This window comes from Cavia porcellus, unplaced genomic scaffold, assembly GCF_034190915.1.
Source record: "Cavia porcellus strain 051 isolate PalLab524CR breed Dunkin Hartley unplaced genomic scaffold, mCavPor4.1 scaffold_2, whole genome shotgun sequence".
NCBI lineage: Eukaryota > Metazoa > Chordata > Mammalia > Rodentia > Caviidae > Cavia > Cavia porcellus.
In genome coordinates this window covers 108156608-108176084 of record NW_026947485.1, presented here as the reverse complement: position 1 = coordinate 108176084, position 19477 = coordinate 108156608, and the positions used below count along the sequence as shown (strand labels likewise).

General features: G+C 35.9%; 1 protein-coding gene across 2 annotated transcripts in view; it reads right to left on the bottom strand.

The window, feature by feature from the left end:
* Hpse2 (heparanase 2 (inactive)) overlaps positions 1–19477 on the bottom strand; it is a 924256-nt gene that overhangs the window by 775724 nt on the left and 129055 nt on the right. Inside the window, exon 2 of one of the 2 annotated variants that reach the window (XM_063245087.1) lies at positions 16447–16604. The exons of the other annotated variant lie outside the window; for it this stretch is intronic. Within the exon in view, the coding sequence (XP_063101157.1) occupies positions 16447–16604 (158 nt within the window). The remainder of the gene's footprint in view (positions 1–16446; positions 16605–19477) is intronic. 2 annotated transcript variants of the gene reach the window in all.

Sequence of the window (19477 nt, the reverse complement as noted above, 5' to 3'; positions counted from 1 at the left end):
GTGGGATGCAATGAAAGTGGTCTTAAGAGGGGAATACATAGCAATAAACGGTCATATCAAGAAAACAATGAGCACAAATAAACAATCTAATGCTTCATCTCAAGCTTCTAGAAAAAGAATAGCAAGTTAAACCCAAAGTTCGCAGAAGACAGGCAATTGTAAAGATTAGAGCAGAAATCAATACAATTAAAATTTTAAAAAAACAATACAAAGAATTAAAGAATAAAAAGCTGGGTTTTTTTGAGAGAATAAACAAAATTGACAAACCTCTAGGTAACTTTATAAAGAAAAAGAAAGAAAAAAACCCAAATTCACGCAATAAGGACTGAAAAGGGAGAAATTACAACAGATCCCATGGAAATTCAAAAGGTCATAAATACCTACTTGGAAAATCTCTACTCACATAAAATGGAAAACACAAAGGAAATGGACAGGTTTCTAGAAACATGAACTACCCAAGCTCAACCGAGAAGTTATAGCAATTTTGAATAACCAATATCAGCTACTGAAATTGAAAATGTAATTAAAAACTTAAGAAGGAAAAGCCCCGGTCCTGATGGATTCACGGCTGAATTCTACAACTAATTTAGAGAAGATTTGATGCCAATACTACTTAAATTCTTGAATGAAATTGAAAAGGAAGAAATCCTCCCTAAATCATTCCTAGAGGCAAGAATACTCTCATACCAAAACCAGAGAAAGACCCAACCAAAAAGGAGAACTATAGGCCATTCTCTCTAATGAACACTGATGCAAAGATTCTCAATAAAATACTGGCAACAGAATGCAGCAAATTATCAAGAACATTGTACATCATGACCAAGTGGGATTCATCCCAGGAATGCAGGGATGGTTTAACATATGCAAATCAATAAATGCAATACACCACATCAACAGAGCCAAAAACAAAAACCACATGGTCATCTCAATAGATGCAGAAAAAGCTTTCAATAATGTTCAACACATGTTCATGATAAAAACCTTTCAGAAACTCAGAATACACAGTCTCTATCTCAATTTTATAAAGGTCATCCATGACAAACCAACAGCCAACATTATATTAAATGGACAAAAACTGAAAGCTTTCACACTAAAATCAGGAACAAGACAAGCATGTCCACTATCACCACTCCTATTCAATATAGTTCTGGAAACACTAGCCAGGGCAATCAGACAAGAGAGAGAAATAAAAGGAATAAAGATAGGAAAGGAAAAAGTTAAGTTATCACTATTTGCAGATGACATGATACTCTATATACAACACTCAAAAAACTCCATTAACAGACTACTACAAGTAATAAATAAATTCAGCAGTATAGCTGGCTATAAAGTCAATGCTCAAAAATCAATAGCATTCCTCTACACAAACAAAAAACTCACTGGAGAGAAAATATGGAAATATCGTCCTTCACAATAGCATCTGAAAAAGAAAATACTTGGGAATCAACCTAACTAAGAATGTAAAAGACTTATATGCTGAAAATTATGCTATGCTAAAAAAGGAGATTGAAGAGGATATTAGAAAATGGAAGGATATTCCTTGCTCTTGGCTAGGAAGAATCAACATTGTGAAAATAGCCATATTTTCATAACTTTTATACAGATTTAATGCAATCCCAATCAAAATACCATTGACATATCTCACATATCTAGAGAAAACACTCCTAAAGTTCATTTGGAAACAGAAGAAACCTAGAATAGCAAAGGCAATTCTGAGCAACAAAGGCAAGGCAGGAGGCATCCCAATATCTGACTTGAAGCTATACTACAAAGCCACAGTGATAATATCAACATGGTATTGGCAAAGAAAAAAGCCTGAGGATCACTGGAACAGCTTAGAAGATGCAAGCACAACTACAAAGATACTCAGCCACCTGATATTTGACAAAGAGGCTAAACATGTTCACTGGAAGAAGGATAGTCTCTTTAATAAATGGTGTTGAAAAAATTGGCTCTCCACGTCCCGAAGATTAAAACATGATCTATACCTATCACCATGCACTAAAGTCTAAATGGATCCAAGACTTAAATTTTAAAAGAGAAACACTAAATCTACTGGAAGACAAGGTAGGCAGAAGTCTTGGAGACATAGGGGTAAGCAGAGAATTCATGAACAAAATGCAAACTGCCCCAGGAAACACTTCAAAGAATCAACAACTGGGATCTCATATTATTGAAAAGTCTCTGCACTTCAAAAGAAATCACCAACAGAGTGAAAAGAAAACCCACTGAATGGGAAAGAATTTTGGCCAGTTTCCCCTCAAAGGACTTATATCCAGAACATATAAAGAATTGAAAAACATCAATCCCCCCAAATTCAAAGACCCTCTCTAAAAATGGACATCTGAGGTGAACACACAGTTCTCACAGATACACAAATGGCAAATAAATACATGAAGAAATGTTCACCATTACTAGTCATCGAGAAATGCAAATTAAAACAGCACTGAAATCTCATCTCACTCCAGAAAGAATAGCTGCCATCAAGAAATCAACTAATGACAAATGTTGGCAAGGCTGTGGGAACAAGAAACACTGCTGCACTGTCAGTGAGAGTGTAGACTGGTGCAACCACTATGGAAATCAGTATGTGAATTCTTAGAAGACTAGGACTGGAAGTTCTATTCAACCCAGCTATTCCCCTCCTGGATATTTCCCAAGAAAAACTGAAGAGATCATACTACAGTGATGTATGTGCACCTATGTTCATAGCAGCACAATTTGTAATAGCTAAATCTTGGAAACAACCAAGATGCCATCAACTGCTGAGTGAAAAAGATGTGGTATTTTTATACAATGGAATATTACTCAGCTATAAAAAAGAGTGATCTTCAGGCTTTCATATGTAAATGAAAACAACTTGAGGTTATCTTCATTAGTCAAATAAACAAGAATCATATTTATAAATATCACATTGTGTCTCTAGTGTAAAAAATAATAAGAAATGTAGGAGTAATAAAACCCAAAATATGTAATTGTTATTGTAAAAAAAGAGAGGAAAAGAAAGTGCTCTAAAGGATATACCTGCATGTATGTTTAAGTGTACAGGATTGATAACCATATTACTAAGTTTTTGTTGGATAGTTGAACAGAACTGTTTGCAGTCTTGCTGTTTGAATGTCCACTTTGTATGCTTCACTTTATAACTTGAATAACTATTTGTAAGAGGACAATATATAATTATCAACTAGTGATTTCATACTGTTTTTTTAAATTATGTATTATTTCTACTCTTTCTGTTTTTTTCTTTAAATTAAAAAAAATTTTAAAAAGACTAACCCACAGAACAAATTTACTTCAGATTCTACAATTGGGTGAAAGACAGTCATAATAGGCAGCTGCAGAGAGGGTGCAGGTTAGACATAAACTATTTGAGAAGCTTAAAATCAAGATGAGAAGGACATGGTTTCCACTTCTGGTGAGAACCAGGTCCCGTGAATGTGGCTTTCAAGGCAAATGGATCTGAAAGTACTAAAATTAAGTCCAATGGTCTCCTTGAATTCCCACCCCACTGATAACATCCAACAGAGACCACTGCTTTGATTGCTTTCCCCATCTACCAATATGATCAAGGACATGCCTTGGCTTGAACAGTTGCCACAGTCTAGGGTGTATGAACAGAGGGGCTTCAATAGTAAGGTGGAGAATACTTCACATATCCATAAGTCATAATTTAGGCAGAGAAAATGCTAACCTTCTGATACCAAGATGAAATCATGGACAAAAACTACTTCTTCAAGAATATAGAGATGGAGTTTTTGAATCATTTTTTCCCTTACTTTGTTTTTAGGGGTTAGGTGTTTTTTACTTTTTTCTTTTTGTCTTTTCTTTTTTCCTCCTTTTAGTTTCTCCCTTATTAGTCACTTTTCCTTCATTTTTTTCTTTTTCCTTCTTTTTGTAGTTTTTTTTTAGTTCTAATTCTATTAATTTCTTTTTACACTTTTTTTTACTTTTTTATTTTAAAGAAGATAAAACCAAGGACAATAAAACAGAATAAAACTAATCAAAACAAACCAGTGTAAATGATACACAACTTCAAAACATTACAAAATCAACAAGTCACCACAGTGCCCCCTTCTTCCCCCAAAACAGCTGCAGATATCCCCAGACATAGCAAAAAACAACCAGAACAGAACAGAGACAACAAAAACAAAACAATCAGTGTATTAAAGGACTCCAAAAAAGTCAACAACAAATCCAAAATTGCTACCACAATACATCCTGTCATCCCCAAAATAGCTGCCCATGCCACTGGATTCAACACAACCAAATAAAACAAAAGAGAACAAAACTCAGCCAAACAAAACAATGAAAACAATACAGGACCTCAAAACAACACAATAGGGAATCAACAATGGCCACCCCCTCAGCAGGAGATACCCCCTAGATGCCATACAGCTCTGAACCGACCATCAGACCACTGGCCCCAGACCTGCAAGGTTATTGAAACACCAAAGTACCATAAGCATCCAGTTGCATTTCACCCTTGACAGCTATCATCACAGCCTGTGCTTCTCTGGATCAGCCTGTCATTTACAGTGGGTTGGGAAGGAAGAGGACTGATATTTCTTGTTTGCCAGCCAGCGTGATGGAAGGGGCTAGGGTATAGCTGTTCCCAGTCTGGTGGCAGCCTGTAGATTGTACTGGTTCCCAGACAGGGCTTGCTTCCTGGTGTGACCTTGTTCTCTCTCCCCACAGCCCATGAATGGTGCTGACTTATGGAGAAAGACTTAGGTCTTGCTGTCTCCAGTCCAGTGATGCTGATTCCCAGACCAGGCTTGCTTCCTCTCTTTTTACACTTTACTAGGACCCTTTATCTCACTTTTATCTCCTCTTTTATTTCCTATTGAAAAATTTTTCTAATTTTGCTTTTATGATTCTCCTGTTCCCTACCCCCTTTATCTTGCTAGCATAACCATCAAGTATTATTAACCTTTAAGTAGTCAGTTAACTCTATGCTATTACTATTGAATACTTTTCTATTGTTAGTAGAGATATAGTTATTGCATTTAGTATATACTGCACGTCATAATTTGAATTGTCTCAGTGTTTACATTTTAACTATAGATCTCTTTGCGATGATTAAGAATGGTACAGAATTGGTTCATATATACTTTGTCTTTGATTCTATTATTGTTGCTGATTATATTGCTATTGCCACATAGGTACAGTTTTTGCTATTAATTGGTTTTCTCTGTATGTCAATATCTGATTACCTTTATGGTATTAACAATTCTGTGATCCAGTCCCAGAGAATTGGGTACTGGGTCAATTATACTGCAATACCCCTCCCAAATTAATGGAGCTGAGATTGTATCTCATTTTTATGGTTTGTGTCCATATGTTCTTCCAAAGCCTTGTACAATCATAAGGATTTTTCTTCAATGGTGGCTGAATCTAGAGCATGTAACTAATTTATACTGCAATGCTGGTGCTTTGATTAAGGGTGGGTGATTGCTGGATTAGTCCACTGACTGGATTGCCACTCTCCTAATCGCAGTAGACTACATATAATATAAGGGACAGAAAGAGGCTTGTCTCACACTATCTCATTGCTTTTGTTTATCTTCTGCTGCTATGAACTGTTGCTCCTCTGCCATTTGTCAACCTGCCTTGGAACGAGCCAATTATGGATTGAAACTTCTACAAAGTGTGAGCTAAATAAATAAATCTTTCTTCACTTAACTATGAGTATCAGGTATTTTGTCTCCTCAGCAAGAAAAGTAACTAACATGCTTGAGATACAGGTAAAGGCCTGTAGTTAGCTACACTCAAAGTATTCCGCTGCAAAGCAGTGTAACTAATTGGAATTAGTCAAAGGTAGTGTCTGTAAACAATTATTCAGTAATATCTTAAAATCGATAAAAGAACATCAGAAATGGATCCAACAGCTACTATTTTACCTACATGAAAGTAAACAAAGACTTACGAGAATTAGTGAAAAATCAGAAGATAGCACAAGTGGCATTTAAAAAATATCTGTTTACAGGAATGATAGCAGAAAACTTTCCAAATATAGAGAAAGAATTTAACAAACTTGTTAGTGTGGCATACAGAATCCCAAATAGCCCTGATCCAAAAAAGAACCATTAGAGTTGAGTGGACCAAAATGATCCAGGTTCTCATATAGGGCAAGAAAAGAATTCCCAAGCTTACACCTCATATTACATAGTTACATTTATTAAGATCACAGGGCAGCTGGAACAGGCAGAAGGACAGAGCAGGCAAAAAAAGAAAAGAAAAGGGCCTTTGTGACTCCAGTTCCCACTATTATAGGGTCAGACACACATTGATCATATGTGCCTCCCACAATCTCCCTTTGCTGATGTCAGTGTGTCAGCAAACTCTGAGACTTCCTAACTTTAATTCTGAATAATTATCAAGGTGGTCTTCTGTTTATGGTTGAATAAAGAGAAGGGAGACGGCTCACACAATTTCCTTGCCTTAAGGTAATGGAACTATGGATAATCACTAGGGTGGTATGGTATTTACAACTGAAAAAAGGGAAGAGAGTGACTCACCTCCTTTGTTTCTTTTTTTTTTTTTTTTTTTAAATCGGTACGGGACAGAACTCACCACCACCTGCTTGCAAGGCAGGTGCTTATGCACTGAGCTAAATCCACAGCCCCTACCTCCTTTGTTTCTAATGTACTAGAACCTCACTATTACACAGCATAGTCAACGTCCCAGAAGTCCAGCATAAGAACTAAATCTTAAAAGCTATTGGAGAAAAGCAATGATTCACTTATAAAGGTAACAATTAGAACTATAATTGACTTCTTAACACAAACCTTTGAAACCTGCAGAGCTTGAAGTGAAAGAAAAAAAAATCAAAAGCAAAAAATTTCAATCTAGACTGATATATCCTGCAAAAGTCTTTCAAAATTGATGAAGAAAGGAATATTTCCATGACAAAGACAGTCTTAAGTTATGATCACCAAGCCAGTACTTCAAAAAATTCTCAAGGTTATCTTTGTCTCAAGAAAAGAGGCAATGAAACAAAGTCAAAAAGTATAATAGAATGAATACACTAGGCAGGATGAGCAATAAAAGCCAAAAAAAAAAAAAAAGTCAAAAATCAACAAATAGATTCAGAACAAATTGAAACCTTCTTTACAAGCAAAGGAAAAACCAACAGAGTGCAGACATATACTACAAAATGGGAAAATTTTCTCGTTAGCTATTCCATAGCCAAACAATTACCATCTAAAATATATGAACAATTCAGAAAAATTAGATTCCCCAAAATAAAAGATCCAATCAAAACAAGGGCTACTGAATGTACAGACATTTCTCAGGAAAAAAAAAAAAAAAAAAAAAAAAAAAAGCACAAATGGCCCAGAAATCATGAAAAAATGCTCAACATCTCTGGACTTTAGAGAAATATAGATTAAAACATTGAAAATTGCTATCATCAAGCAATCAAATCATAAATGCTGATGAAACTGCAAAAGAAAAAGAAGTCCTTCTATATTGCTGATGGAAATGTAAAACAGTATAATCATTATGGAAATTTGCATCGAGATTCCCTACAAAGCTAAACTAGAAATTCTATTTGACTCAGCTATTTTTATCTAAATATCTCGAGTTAAAGACATCATATTTATATAGTGATATATAAATAGTCATATTTATAGAAGCACAATTCATATTAACTAAAACTCAGAAAGGACATACATGCCCAGCAACAAATACATGTATAAAAAAATGTGGTATTGACAACAATGGAGGCCAAAAAACATAGTTTATGCCACAAAACATAAACTTGAGTCATTTGTAGGAAAACGGATATACATTAAGACTATAATGGTAGAGAAGTCAGAAACACAACTGTAAATATTTCATGGTTTTTCTTATATAAGAAATACAAAATACAAAAAAAAGCAAAATAAAAAACAGATAATATAAAATAGAGAGAGAGATCTTTGCAAAATGGAAAGGGATTAAGAGATGGAAGGAGGGGGAAAGAGGGGAAGAAAAGTGGATGAAAAAAGAATTAAAACATGTTATATATGTATACCAACTCCTCATGAAGAATGTAATCATTATGTACTGCAAACATGTACTAATAAAAATTAAAAATTGAAAGAAATAAAATAATTTTATGTGCATAGGGCTGAAAGTGGTAGAGATCAGGAAATAGTAGGTTTTTGCTTGTGGAAGTTACTTAATTAATTTCAGTGGATCTGAATCACCAATAAACTTTTCATTGATGATCACTTTTGGATGATTTATCACCAGGGTCATTGGGGACATAGAGAATTTAACAAATTTCCTGTATTTCACAAACTGTGCTATTTTCTCCAACACCAAATATCATTTCTCTACCAAATTCATTTAAAATCTATTTCCTGAATAATGCTGTCAAAGTGACAAGAGGTCATACTAAGTAATTTGACAGTGATACCAAGGACCTCATTCATCTTTCCTAAGAGTGTTAAATAGAGGCCTGGTACTAACTGCCTACTACATGGCTACTTGAATAAAGGAATGAAGAAATTAATTAATTAATTAATATTATAAAATACTAGCCTGTTTTTACTATAACAAAGGAAAGGTAACATAAAAAGCATCAAGAAAATTCTAAAATCTTTTATTTATCTTATAAACTCTTCATTGTAAGAATTTGATTAATGATTCAATTTTAAATTATCTGTCCTTTAGTATGATTTGTAACTCAAGCCTTGCCAAGTATAGTTATTATAACATACTTCAGCTAAAGGACTTGAGTTGGAAAAGGAAGGGTAGAGAAGGCAAATGTCATTAAAAGCCCATGTTGAAAATGAGTCCTAAAGTGAAAGAAGTTATAGCATCATCTTTTTTCCTATAGGGTCAATTTTATTTTATGCCCCAAATTCAATATGTCCATAAACTCATCTAGATTTAGTCAATCAACCTTTCCTCCCACACAAGTAATTTTTCTTTTTCTCCTCTTTTTTGAAGTGCATATTTTACAGCTAACAAAAATAATTTGGAACATCTTAAAATCCAGATTGTGTTTTAGGAATAATTTTAGCAATATGAATTTTCCTTGGAATAATTTCTTTAATATGTACTTTATTTTTATATTTTAATTATAAACATTTCTGAATTATGTACAAATAGAATTGTATAGAAAAGAATCTATCATAGCTACAGCACATGAATGAAGAATTTCTAATTACACACTTTCTATCAGTCAGAGTGGTCTCCTTCTGACCAAACATGTATGAGGCTTTGTCCTCATGCTGCTTCTCTTGAATGAAATGACCTTTTATCTCACCTCTACTGCTACAAAATCTACCCATCTGTCATAGGCCCAACCTAACTTCCACTGAAGTCTGACCAGCATTCATCTCTAATTATCCTCTGACAATAAATTATATTCTACCTAGATTTTCATTTTACATTGTCTTGACTATTAATATAGGAAAAGAATAGATGAATGAATTCTAAAATTACTATTATAATATATATTATAGGGGTAATACTTTGAGGCTATGTAGATATCTTATTTTGCTTAAAAGTTTTACCTAGTATTATTAACACTGACTAGAATTTTTGTCTAAAGTAATTATTGGTGTGTTCTAATAGTGATTTGGGACAGTATCTTTTATTTATTTTATATCCTATCATCCTTTGTCCAACAGAAAGCTAAACACAGAGTAAGTAATTAATGAATATTTGTTCAAAGTAACTGAATCCCAAGAAACATTCTGTAAATAAAATGAGATAAAGGTAAGTAAGTTCAAGACAAATATGTCTTTTGGAAATTGTGCTGTTCTCGTCATGTATCTTGATTGATGCAAGGGGAATAGAAAGAAAAAACTAACTCCTCAACTTCATGAAAGGAAAAATCTTTCTGGAGAAAAGAGAACAACAGTAGTAGTTACACCATAAGTTAGCATTTACAAAGTATACTCACATTCATCCAGAATTTCAGAAGCTCTGAAGAGAATCGTTTTCAAGAGTAAAAGGTACTTGAAAGGAATAGGAAAGCACTAATACACCCAGAATTGGAAAATGAGACATTAGAAACTACATAAGGTTAATAAGGAAAGGCAAAAGTAATGGCAAGAAAAAAACAAATACAATTTTTTAAACTGGTAAAGTTAATCTGATGCACAGCCTAAAACCAAAACAACTCTAAAAACCAAAGAAAACAACACAGGAAAAAGCACGCCCTTCCATGAACCTGGCTCTGCAACAGGGACTGGGAGGAGAGTACTTAACAAGAGGACAAAGCACATCTGCCAGTGAATCTGCCTGTGGGCAGGCTGGGAAACCAGAAGAGCACCACCCACCCAAGCCAAGCAACGGGTTGACTGGGAAGACCATAAGACAGCAACTGAGGTGAAAGGAAGAGCTTGATCTTTAAGTTGTCTGACTGACTTTGCAGGCCCAGGGCTGGTAGTCTGGGCATCTATTTGGAGGATGGCAGTGTGCACTGTGGCAACTATGGGGGAAAGATTTCCTTCTGCCTTGTTTTTGAAATCCACCATTTTGTTTCATTTAACTGTTTTGTTTTATTCCTCTTTCTGGTAACCTGAGCAATTATTTTGAACATAACAATATGCAGTATAACAACCACTATTAAATTATTATCATCTTGTTTTGGAAATCTATATAGCTACAGATTTTTTGCTGTTGCTGCTGTCATTTTGCTTTTGTTGCTATTTTTGAGGTTTGTTTGCATCTTGAGTTTTCTGGTTTTTCTTTCTTCTTTTTAAAATAAAAAAGTGTACAATAGATACTATAACTTGGGAAGAAACCATTCTAGGGAAGGGACAAACTGTGATGAGGAAAAGGAAGAATGGGTACACACATTACACAAATATGAGATAGTTAAGGTAGTTATATAGCTAGCTTCTGTTTCATCATGCTATAGCAATATATCTGTACCCATGTTTATAGCAGCATAATTTGTAATAGCTAAATCTTAGAAACAACCAAAATACCCATCAACCACACAGAATGGATAAAAAAGATGCGATATTTGTATGCAACGGAATATTACTAAACTATAAAGAAGAATAACCTGAAGACTTTTACAGGTAAATGAAAGCAACTTGAGAACATATTCATAAATGAAATAAATCAAACTCTCATTTTTAAATATCTTATTGTCTCCCTAGTGTAAAAAAAAACTGAAAGAGTAATAAGATCCAAAATGTAAAATAGATATTATGATAATTAAAGGGAAAGAAAGTGCTCAAAAGGAAAGAACAACTGGGATAGGGGAAAGGAGAGAAGAAAGAAGGGAAAAGATAAGTACACACACACACATACATATATATATATGCATATATATATATATATATATATATACAAGATAGATAGCTACACTACTAATCTGTTAGTCCATCCAAAAGAACAGTTTGTGCTGTCATTGTCTGATTGTTTGATCATTTTTTTCATGCCTAAATCTTGTAAACTACTTTTAAGATACCAATATGCAATATATTAATTAGTGTTAATTTCCAATTTTTTTCTTTAAGAGGAAAGAAACACAAAAAAGAAAAACAAAAAGCAAAAGAGACAAACAACAATGACAACAAACCCAAAACAATAACAGTATAGGTTTACAAAACAAGATGATAATTTGACACTAGTTGTAATACTGCATATTGTTATCCTCAAAAGAATTGCTTAGATTACCAGATATAGACTCACAAAATCAATCTAATTATATGAGTATTAAATGTTCTTTTGCAAGAACTAATATAGTTAGTAGTATAGTCATTTTAGCTATCTGATGTGTGTGTATATATATATAAAACATATATATGTATGTCTTTTTCCTTTTCCCTTCCTTTTCTCCCTTATACTCTTCCAATTACTTTGCCTCTTCAAACAGTTTCTTACCCTTACCCTTAGAGTATTTATTGTAGATTTTGGATCATATATAATCTTTTAAAATTCTGTATCATTTCTACTCTTTTTTGTTTTGTTTTTTAAAATAAAAAATTTTAAAAGACAAAAAAAAACAAAAAAGTACGTGATTAAAGTAAAAACATTTTTTTTTTTTTTTGTCTTTTTCTTTTGTATTGGTACCGGGGATTGAACTCACGACCACCTGCCTGCAAGGCAGGTGCTTATGCCGCTGAGCTAAATCCCCAGCCCCCGATTAAAGTAATTTTTAAAATGTCTTTAAAATAAACATTAAGAATAGATTTCATGGGAATACACATTAAAGCCAAATAATGAATAGAATCTCCACACATTTCTTCACTCATTTCTTCATTCCAAGATCTTTCTGCAGTAGTCTTACACTACTATGTATGCAAGAATATTTGCTAAGGACCTGCCATGTGTCATACATAATACATAATGCTAGACAGTCACACAGTAATTATGTAAGGTAATTTCTAACAAAGAATTTGAATTCTAGTTGAAAAAGTAAAACAAATACACATATATATGAATAAATATCAAAGATAAATATCAAAACATGGCAGAAAAACAACAATATAAAAACAATATACAATACAAACAACAATATAAAAACAATAAACTACAATAGTCTCAAGAAAAAATAAGTTAACTTTAAAAGGTCTTATTCAAAAAAGGCTTTGTGCAAATAAAGAATATTGCAATGAATCTTTAAGAATTGAGTGATGTGTGGTGAGATTTGAACAGAGCCAAAAGAATGCCATTCAAAACAAAAATATACTGGCTAAACAAAGTATAGCATTGGAAAAATAAAGGTACTTTAAGGAGACAGTGGCTAATCAAATATATCCATATATTAAAAGATATATGGAAACTGAGTTTTAAAAAGCTCAGACAAAAATGTGAAAAGCTTTAAAAGTCACAATGAAGAATTTGAAATTTTTATAAGCAATTCAAAAATTAATCAAAGCTTTTCAGCAAAATAACTTAGTGAATGCAAAATTTTAGCTATATTAAAATTTGATAGGTATAAATACTGTATATCTTCATTAAAAATGTAATTACTGTCATACAGAGACATGTAAATAAAACGCACTAAATATATAATAAAGAGGGGCAGACTGGAGCAAAATAAACTTAACAAAAAGATTAGCCCAAGATTTAATTGTTGGAAACAAATAATGCATCACATCACATAGACTAGAAAGTTAGGCAAGGTAAGGGTATAGAGAACTACCATATTCTGCTCCCTCCATTATCACTATGTTTGCAAGGAATTCAAACTACCTAAGGGTAGAGTAAAATAAGTAATTGATTAAAGAAGTAACCAGAGAAGTTACCAAAGTGATATATTAACAATGAGTCTTCCAAGTTAGAGAAAATACAAGTGCTTTAATGTGCTTGAAAAAGTATCTACAAAATGGAAGCTACATAACTTAACTAATTGCCTTATTAATTCAAGAGAAAGTAACAACAATAAATCTAATCAGAGTAGCAATATAAATGAGTTAACCTAAAAAGCACTTTTGCCCAAGCTTCACTTTATGGTATATAATAAAACTAAAGTTCAATCTCTTCACTCATCACAAAACAAAAAAAGAGAGAGAGAAGGAGGGAGAAGCAAGCTTAGATTCTCAGCAGCAAGCCTTAAATTGTGCTATATTGTCTTAACCCTCACAAATAACTCATTAAATCAACCTCTTTCCTTCAGCTTTACCTAATCATATTCACTCCTTAATCCCACTGTAAAACATTAAGTATATATGTTATAAATCTTTAGAAGTCACCTTTAATAAAAATAAGTATCATTAGCCTTCACATACTACTTTGCAGTAGACAAAATATTTTACACAGGTTTCCTCTTGGAAACCTTACAGAAGCTGTACACAGCAGGGGTTATTGTTACTCATATGTTATAAAGAATCAGTAAGCCCACAACCACACATTCATAAGTGATACAACCATATCTTCAGTGGAAGCTTTCTAACACCAAATACATATTCTTCTCATTGAATTTCATAATGTGGCATTAGGTATATTTTATTATTCAAATTTATGATGTTACTTTGTACTACTTTTAAGCAAATATAGTTTTAATAAGGTGCCTTGGTAGCCAAGTGCTTTGCTCAGGGCCATTTACTAAAAAACCCCAATTATTTTAAGATGTCCATGATGATAATAATTATCATTTGATAAAAAGTCACAAGAAAGTAATATGTTTGCAAAATTGTTGAAACTATACCAAAAACATTTTTGTTGTGAATTCTGTAATGCAACATGCAACAACAAAGACAATGTGAGTGATATGAGAATAGGTGAGCATCAAAGGGTATAAATAGGACATTCCTACTTTCTTTATCTTTGTTAAAACCCCAAATACTGATGCAGTTCAGAGCATCTTATTACCAGGGAGACATAAATCAAAAAGACGCTCAATTACGAGCAATAAAACAGATTAGTATCTGGAAGGATGAGTTTAAAGAAAGTTTTTAAAGAATTAAATGCAGGTAGTTTGGATTTTTAAAAAAATCTAAAAAGAAACTTTTCATGCTTAATATCTATACCAAAGACAATAATTATTTTGTAGGCAGATGTCTAAAAAATAGAGAGGAATCTTTTAAAAGAGTCAAAAGAATATTTGTCAAGAGAAAATTCAAGAGAAATTTTCAGGCACAAATCTATGAAACAGAGGAACTCTCTCTCCCAGGAAGTGAAAAACACATTCCTAGAGATATTTAATACTAAATTGGAAAAAAAAACCATCCATATGGAATGATTGTTTACTGGCCCATTAAGAGGTGGGAAGACTGAAAATGGCCTGTTGTATACTTTCTATTCCCAACTTTTTTCTAATTCTATGAAGTTTCAGAGATACAGTATTCTGTCAATTTCTTTTCTTCCCATGATGCCCACTTTCTTTCACAAAAGGAGACTAATCGCATATTTCATCTTAAGCAGATTTCATTGCTCTCAATGAATCAGTAACATAATTCTAGGTACAAAGCTGGGAGAAAAGGATCAATTCATAAACTTCAAAAATTCTTTTTCCAATAGTGATTCCTAAAGCTCTAACACACAAAATGAAGAGGAAGCAGTTTAAATGGATTTGAAGAAAAACTGTCTCATCAAGAAATCATTCATATTTCCCTTCTCCTGTCTGATCAAAAAGACAAGTGACCTTGGGAGCTTTAAGGCTCTGGCTCAAATTATTATCAGAATTGCTGTTTAAGATTGTCTTTTACCTTTCAGTATTTTATGCTGAGTGACAGCAAAATCTACTGGCAACCCACATTTTTATAGCAATATCTTTTACCTTTGAAGAGATATAGCCTTAAACACCTCCCTTCACTGGTAAATATTATAAAAGAGTAAGTCCTAGTGCTTCAAAGTCAAGACTCAGTCTTGCCCTCTGACTTTATTTTGGTTCTTTAAAAAATGTCCCCCACCCACTCTTGAAATAAACCTGAATAGCTCTCTAAAAGTCCCATTTAGCGAAATCCCAGAAAGTAAAAAGCTGACTTATAAAGACAATTTATAACTAAATCTATAGGTTCTGAAAACCTGTAAGGTGAATCCTTTAAAAATAAAACTGCAGCTTATTTATGAGAAAGAACAGCAGGAAAGAGATAGTCTTTCAACAACAGACATTAATGCCTCTTCCATACAACTTTAACAGCATCAGTGGCTGAAGACACATCAATTTCCACCATACTCCTTTGAAAGAACGTCCCACTAGCTACATGGAAAGTTCATAGGTATTAACAACAAAGCCAAACAAAATTTTAAATTACCATTTTCATTTTTCCCCTGGTAAAAATGAAACTGTTCAACCTGAAAAGATTGTCCTCATACTGAATAGATATGAAGGTTTTCAAAGCCCTTCCAACATTTAACTCATTTGATTCTGGCAGGAAAGAAGGCTTGCATTTGCAATCCTATTTCCAAACTGAGGGAAAAATGAGACTCTGAAATTTGACAATCTAAAGGAGAGAGAACCCACTACAGAGATTTTTCAAAGCTCTCTAAAGTAGGAACCCACCTAAAAGATACTATTCAAGGAAAACCTTAGAGGGAGCTTCAAAAAAGGTTAAATCTTTCAGTGTACTCATACCAATTAGGTTTTAAAAAACTCACGTGTGCCTAGAATTTTAGGAATGAAAATGTGACCTTCACTCTTTTATAATCTATAAACCTGGGTAAATTTTCTCAAGAAATCCACTACATTTTCTCCTCTCAAAACTAGCCTGCCAGAAGTTTTTTGTTTTTGCTTTTGTTTTTGTTTTAATTCCCAGCTTGGGGACTGTGCAGCCCAACAAAGGACAGTCAGAACCCAAGAAGGTCATCCTGGTGAGTGCCTTCTTCTTAATCATGTCACAAGTCACATACTTTGAGATCCTCTGTAGCTTTGGCTTCCATTTTTTCAAAGAAGCCTCAGCCTCTCCTCCAAATATGTCACACACACACACACACACACACACACACACACACACATACACACACACACACACAGCGAGCGCTGACTCAGGACCCCCTAACTTCCTCCCACCCCTCAGGAACGGAGACCAAGTTTCTCACCATCCTCATAGTTTTTGAGATAGTAATCCGGGCCCGGGCCCCCGCGGCTTTTCGCCGGGTTCCTCAGATTCTGGAACTGCAGAAAGTCGGTCCTTTTGCCCCCGAAGCGAAGAAAGGCGGGCGAAAGTCCCCGGGCCAAGGTCACCAGACGCTTGGAGCTGCAAGGATAGAAAAGGAGAGAGGAAAGGATGCCAGAAAGCTAGAATGTGCGAGTCACGGAGACATGACCTCTTCATTCTTTGCGGAAGATGTAGCGGTGCTCCGTGCTGGCCTGAGTCCGCAGTCAGCATAGGACCCCTGGCAGTTTCGCAGCGTCTCCCACGCGCCCCGCGTGCGCCGGCACCCCAGCCCGCTTTGCCTTCAACCTCTCTGTTGCTCCCCTAACCCTCTGCCCCTCTATGCCTTCTCTGCCCTGTGGCTGGCAGAAGGCCCCTCCCAGACACCTCGGTGCCCCAGGTACTTATTTCCAAAGAGTTTGAGATTGTGTTTGTTCAATGTGTATGCGTGGGTTTAAAGGATGGCGCTGCGAACAGATCAAGGTGCAGTTCCGTGCTTCCACTGCGAAGAAAACACTCCTTGTGAGGACATGCACCTCGCAGACTCACGCCTGGGGCTACTGCCAAACTTTCCCCAGCAAGGGGCATCATAATCTCTGTGGGGAAAGTAAACCCTTTCTTTTCTTGCCTTCAGACCTGGCCTGGCCCCTGAGGTGAAGTGAATTCCAACTTCCCACCACCCCCCAATCGGTTTTCCATTACATTCTATCAATTACATTATTGCTTACATCTCCAGGTGGAGAAATTTGGTGGTAAACTCCTGTCTTTTCGAGGTCTCTTCTCCCCCACACAAAGCATCTCTATGATCTCTAAAATACTTCAGCCTAATCTCAAGAGATAACCTTTTCCTCTTCATCCCAAATTGAGCTCTTTCTTCCTTCCTGTTGAGGCTGTTTGGAAGCTTTGAGGACGCAAAGTTTGCCAAAGTGGGGAACCTGCGCATCCAGGGAAATTCAAGCAGCACCACAACAATACCATTTACATTTATGAGCTTCAGATTCCCATCAATAGTTTTTAAGAAGCCAAAGGCTGCTAGTTTGGGAAGGAGCCATGGAGACACTGTTAGTGCTAAGGGGATCTGCCGCTGAGTCTGTAAATTATTTTTTAACCCTTGCTTTTTTGGATTCTGAAAATTCAAACCAAAATAGGTAAGTCAAAGAGCATCATGGAGGACATGGATGCAAAAAGAAAAAAACAGAGCCTCCCTTTTAGTTTTCAAGTAAAGTCGCGGCTATCCTTATTCAGGTGGCCAGAAGGTAGGTTTGGCCGAGGACTCCATGACCAAGTTCAAGGGCTCGAGCAATTAGGGCGCGACTGCTTCAGACAGCAGAGACTTCTGCGCCAGTGGGACTGGGGGAAACTCAGTATTTCCAATAGCCTTGCATCCAGAAGCCTGCAGAACCAATGCAGATGCACACAATCATGGACTCTTCCCTGAAAAGCTGCCTTCCAGAATTTTTTTGCAGCACTCAACTATTTAGCGAGAACAGGCTGGTACTGGAGGACATGGGGGAGGGGTCTGGAAGAGTCCGCGCAGCTGGAAGAGTGAAGGGCAAGTTTTTAAGGAAAAATCCTTGTCGTACCCCACACTCAGAAGAGCTCAAAGACGCGCTCTCTACAGGAAAGAGCTTTCTAGAAGGAAACCAGGAAATGTAAAGCTTTTTCCGCCCTCCTAACAGTTGTACCAGCAGGAATTGAAACCACCCCCGAGGCAGCGGCGACAACCTTCCAGTCCTCGGGATACACTCCCCACCACAACCAAGTGGAAGGAGCGCTCCACGTGGCGCCTAAAGCTACCTGCCGCGTCTGCCGACCAAGCCAAGGCCAAGAGGAGACTTGTACAGCTAAGGGGCGGGCGCATCCGGAGAAGCAAAACTCAAACTTCCTAAAGAATTTAAAAATAGGAAAGACGCAGAGAGGACGTGGCCTCAAAGCAGAGGAGTAGGATGGAGAGCGCTCAGGGCTCGCTGGGGGAGCCCACTGCTGAAGCTCCAAGTTGGAAGGAACTTTTAAAGACTGACACTTGGATTCGATATTGCAAACAATTTTTCTCTGTCTCTCTGTCTCTGTCTCTCTCTCTCTCCCTCTTTCTGTGTCTTTCTTCCTCTCTTTTCTTTCTTTTGCACTGCAACTCTGTCCTAGATGAGAAGGGATCGTGGTTGCCTAACCGCTGAACAACCCGAGAGAGGGTGAGCTCAATTTTATTCCAAGGGAATCACAACCTCCGGCTTTGCTAATCCACCCGCGCTGCGTTCAAGCCACAGAAATTTACCCCCACCACCGCCGCCGCACCACCGAGTACTTCTAGGACCATTACAGCTCAGCTTTTGTACACTGTGACCCCAGCGAAGATTTTTTTTAAAAGAAAAACTAAATGATGCAGTTACTGCAGATTTAAATTGGAAGAACTGGGGAGAGGAGGATATTCTGTCTACAAAAAGCACCTAACAAAGTCTTGAAGTCTGTAGATGACAGCCGAGGGCATAAAATAAAACTTTAAAACTCCAAACTGACTTGCCTACTGCTCAAACTTCTCCACAAGTTAATTTTCTGTCAGCGAATGGGAGATAACTGACAAAACCATCTTTCCGTGGAAAATTTCACTTTTTTACAATCTCCGTTTAAACCCTCACTGTCTCTGTCTCTCCTGTCTCCGTTTCCGTCTGTCTGTCTCTGTCTCTGCCTGTCTGTCTCTCTCTCTCTTTCACTCACACACACACACACACACACACACACACACACACACACACAGAGAGAGAGAGACACATTCCTCTTGGGTCTTTGTTGCTCCAGACCTTTTCTTCACTTTTGTAGCTGCGCTGAACCTCTTGTTTCTTTTTCAGAAGAAGGGGAGGCTAATTGTGAATATATGTAAGCACAACATTTTTTCAGTCATAACTGATAAGTTTCTGAAATGCCTTCTGCATTGCAAACATGTGCATCTTAATAGAAAACATTGCTTTTCTCAATCACTA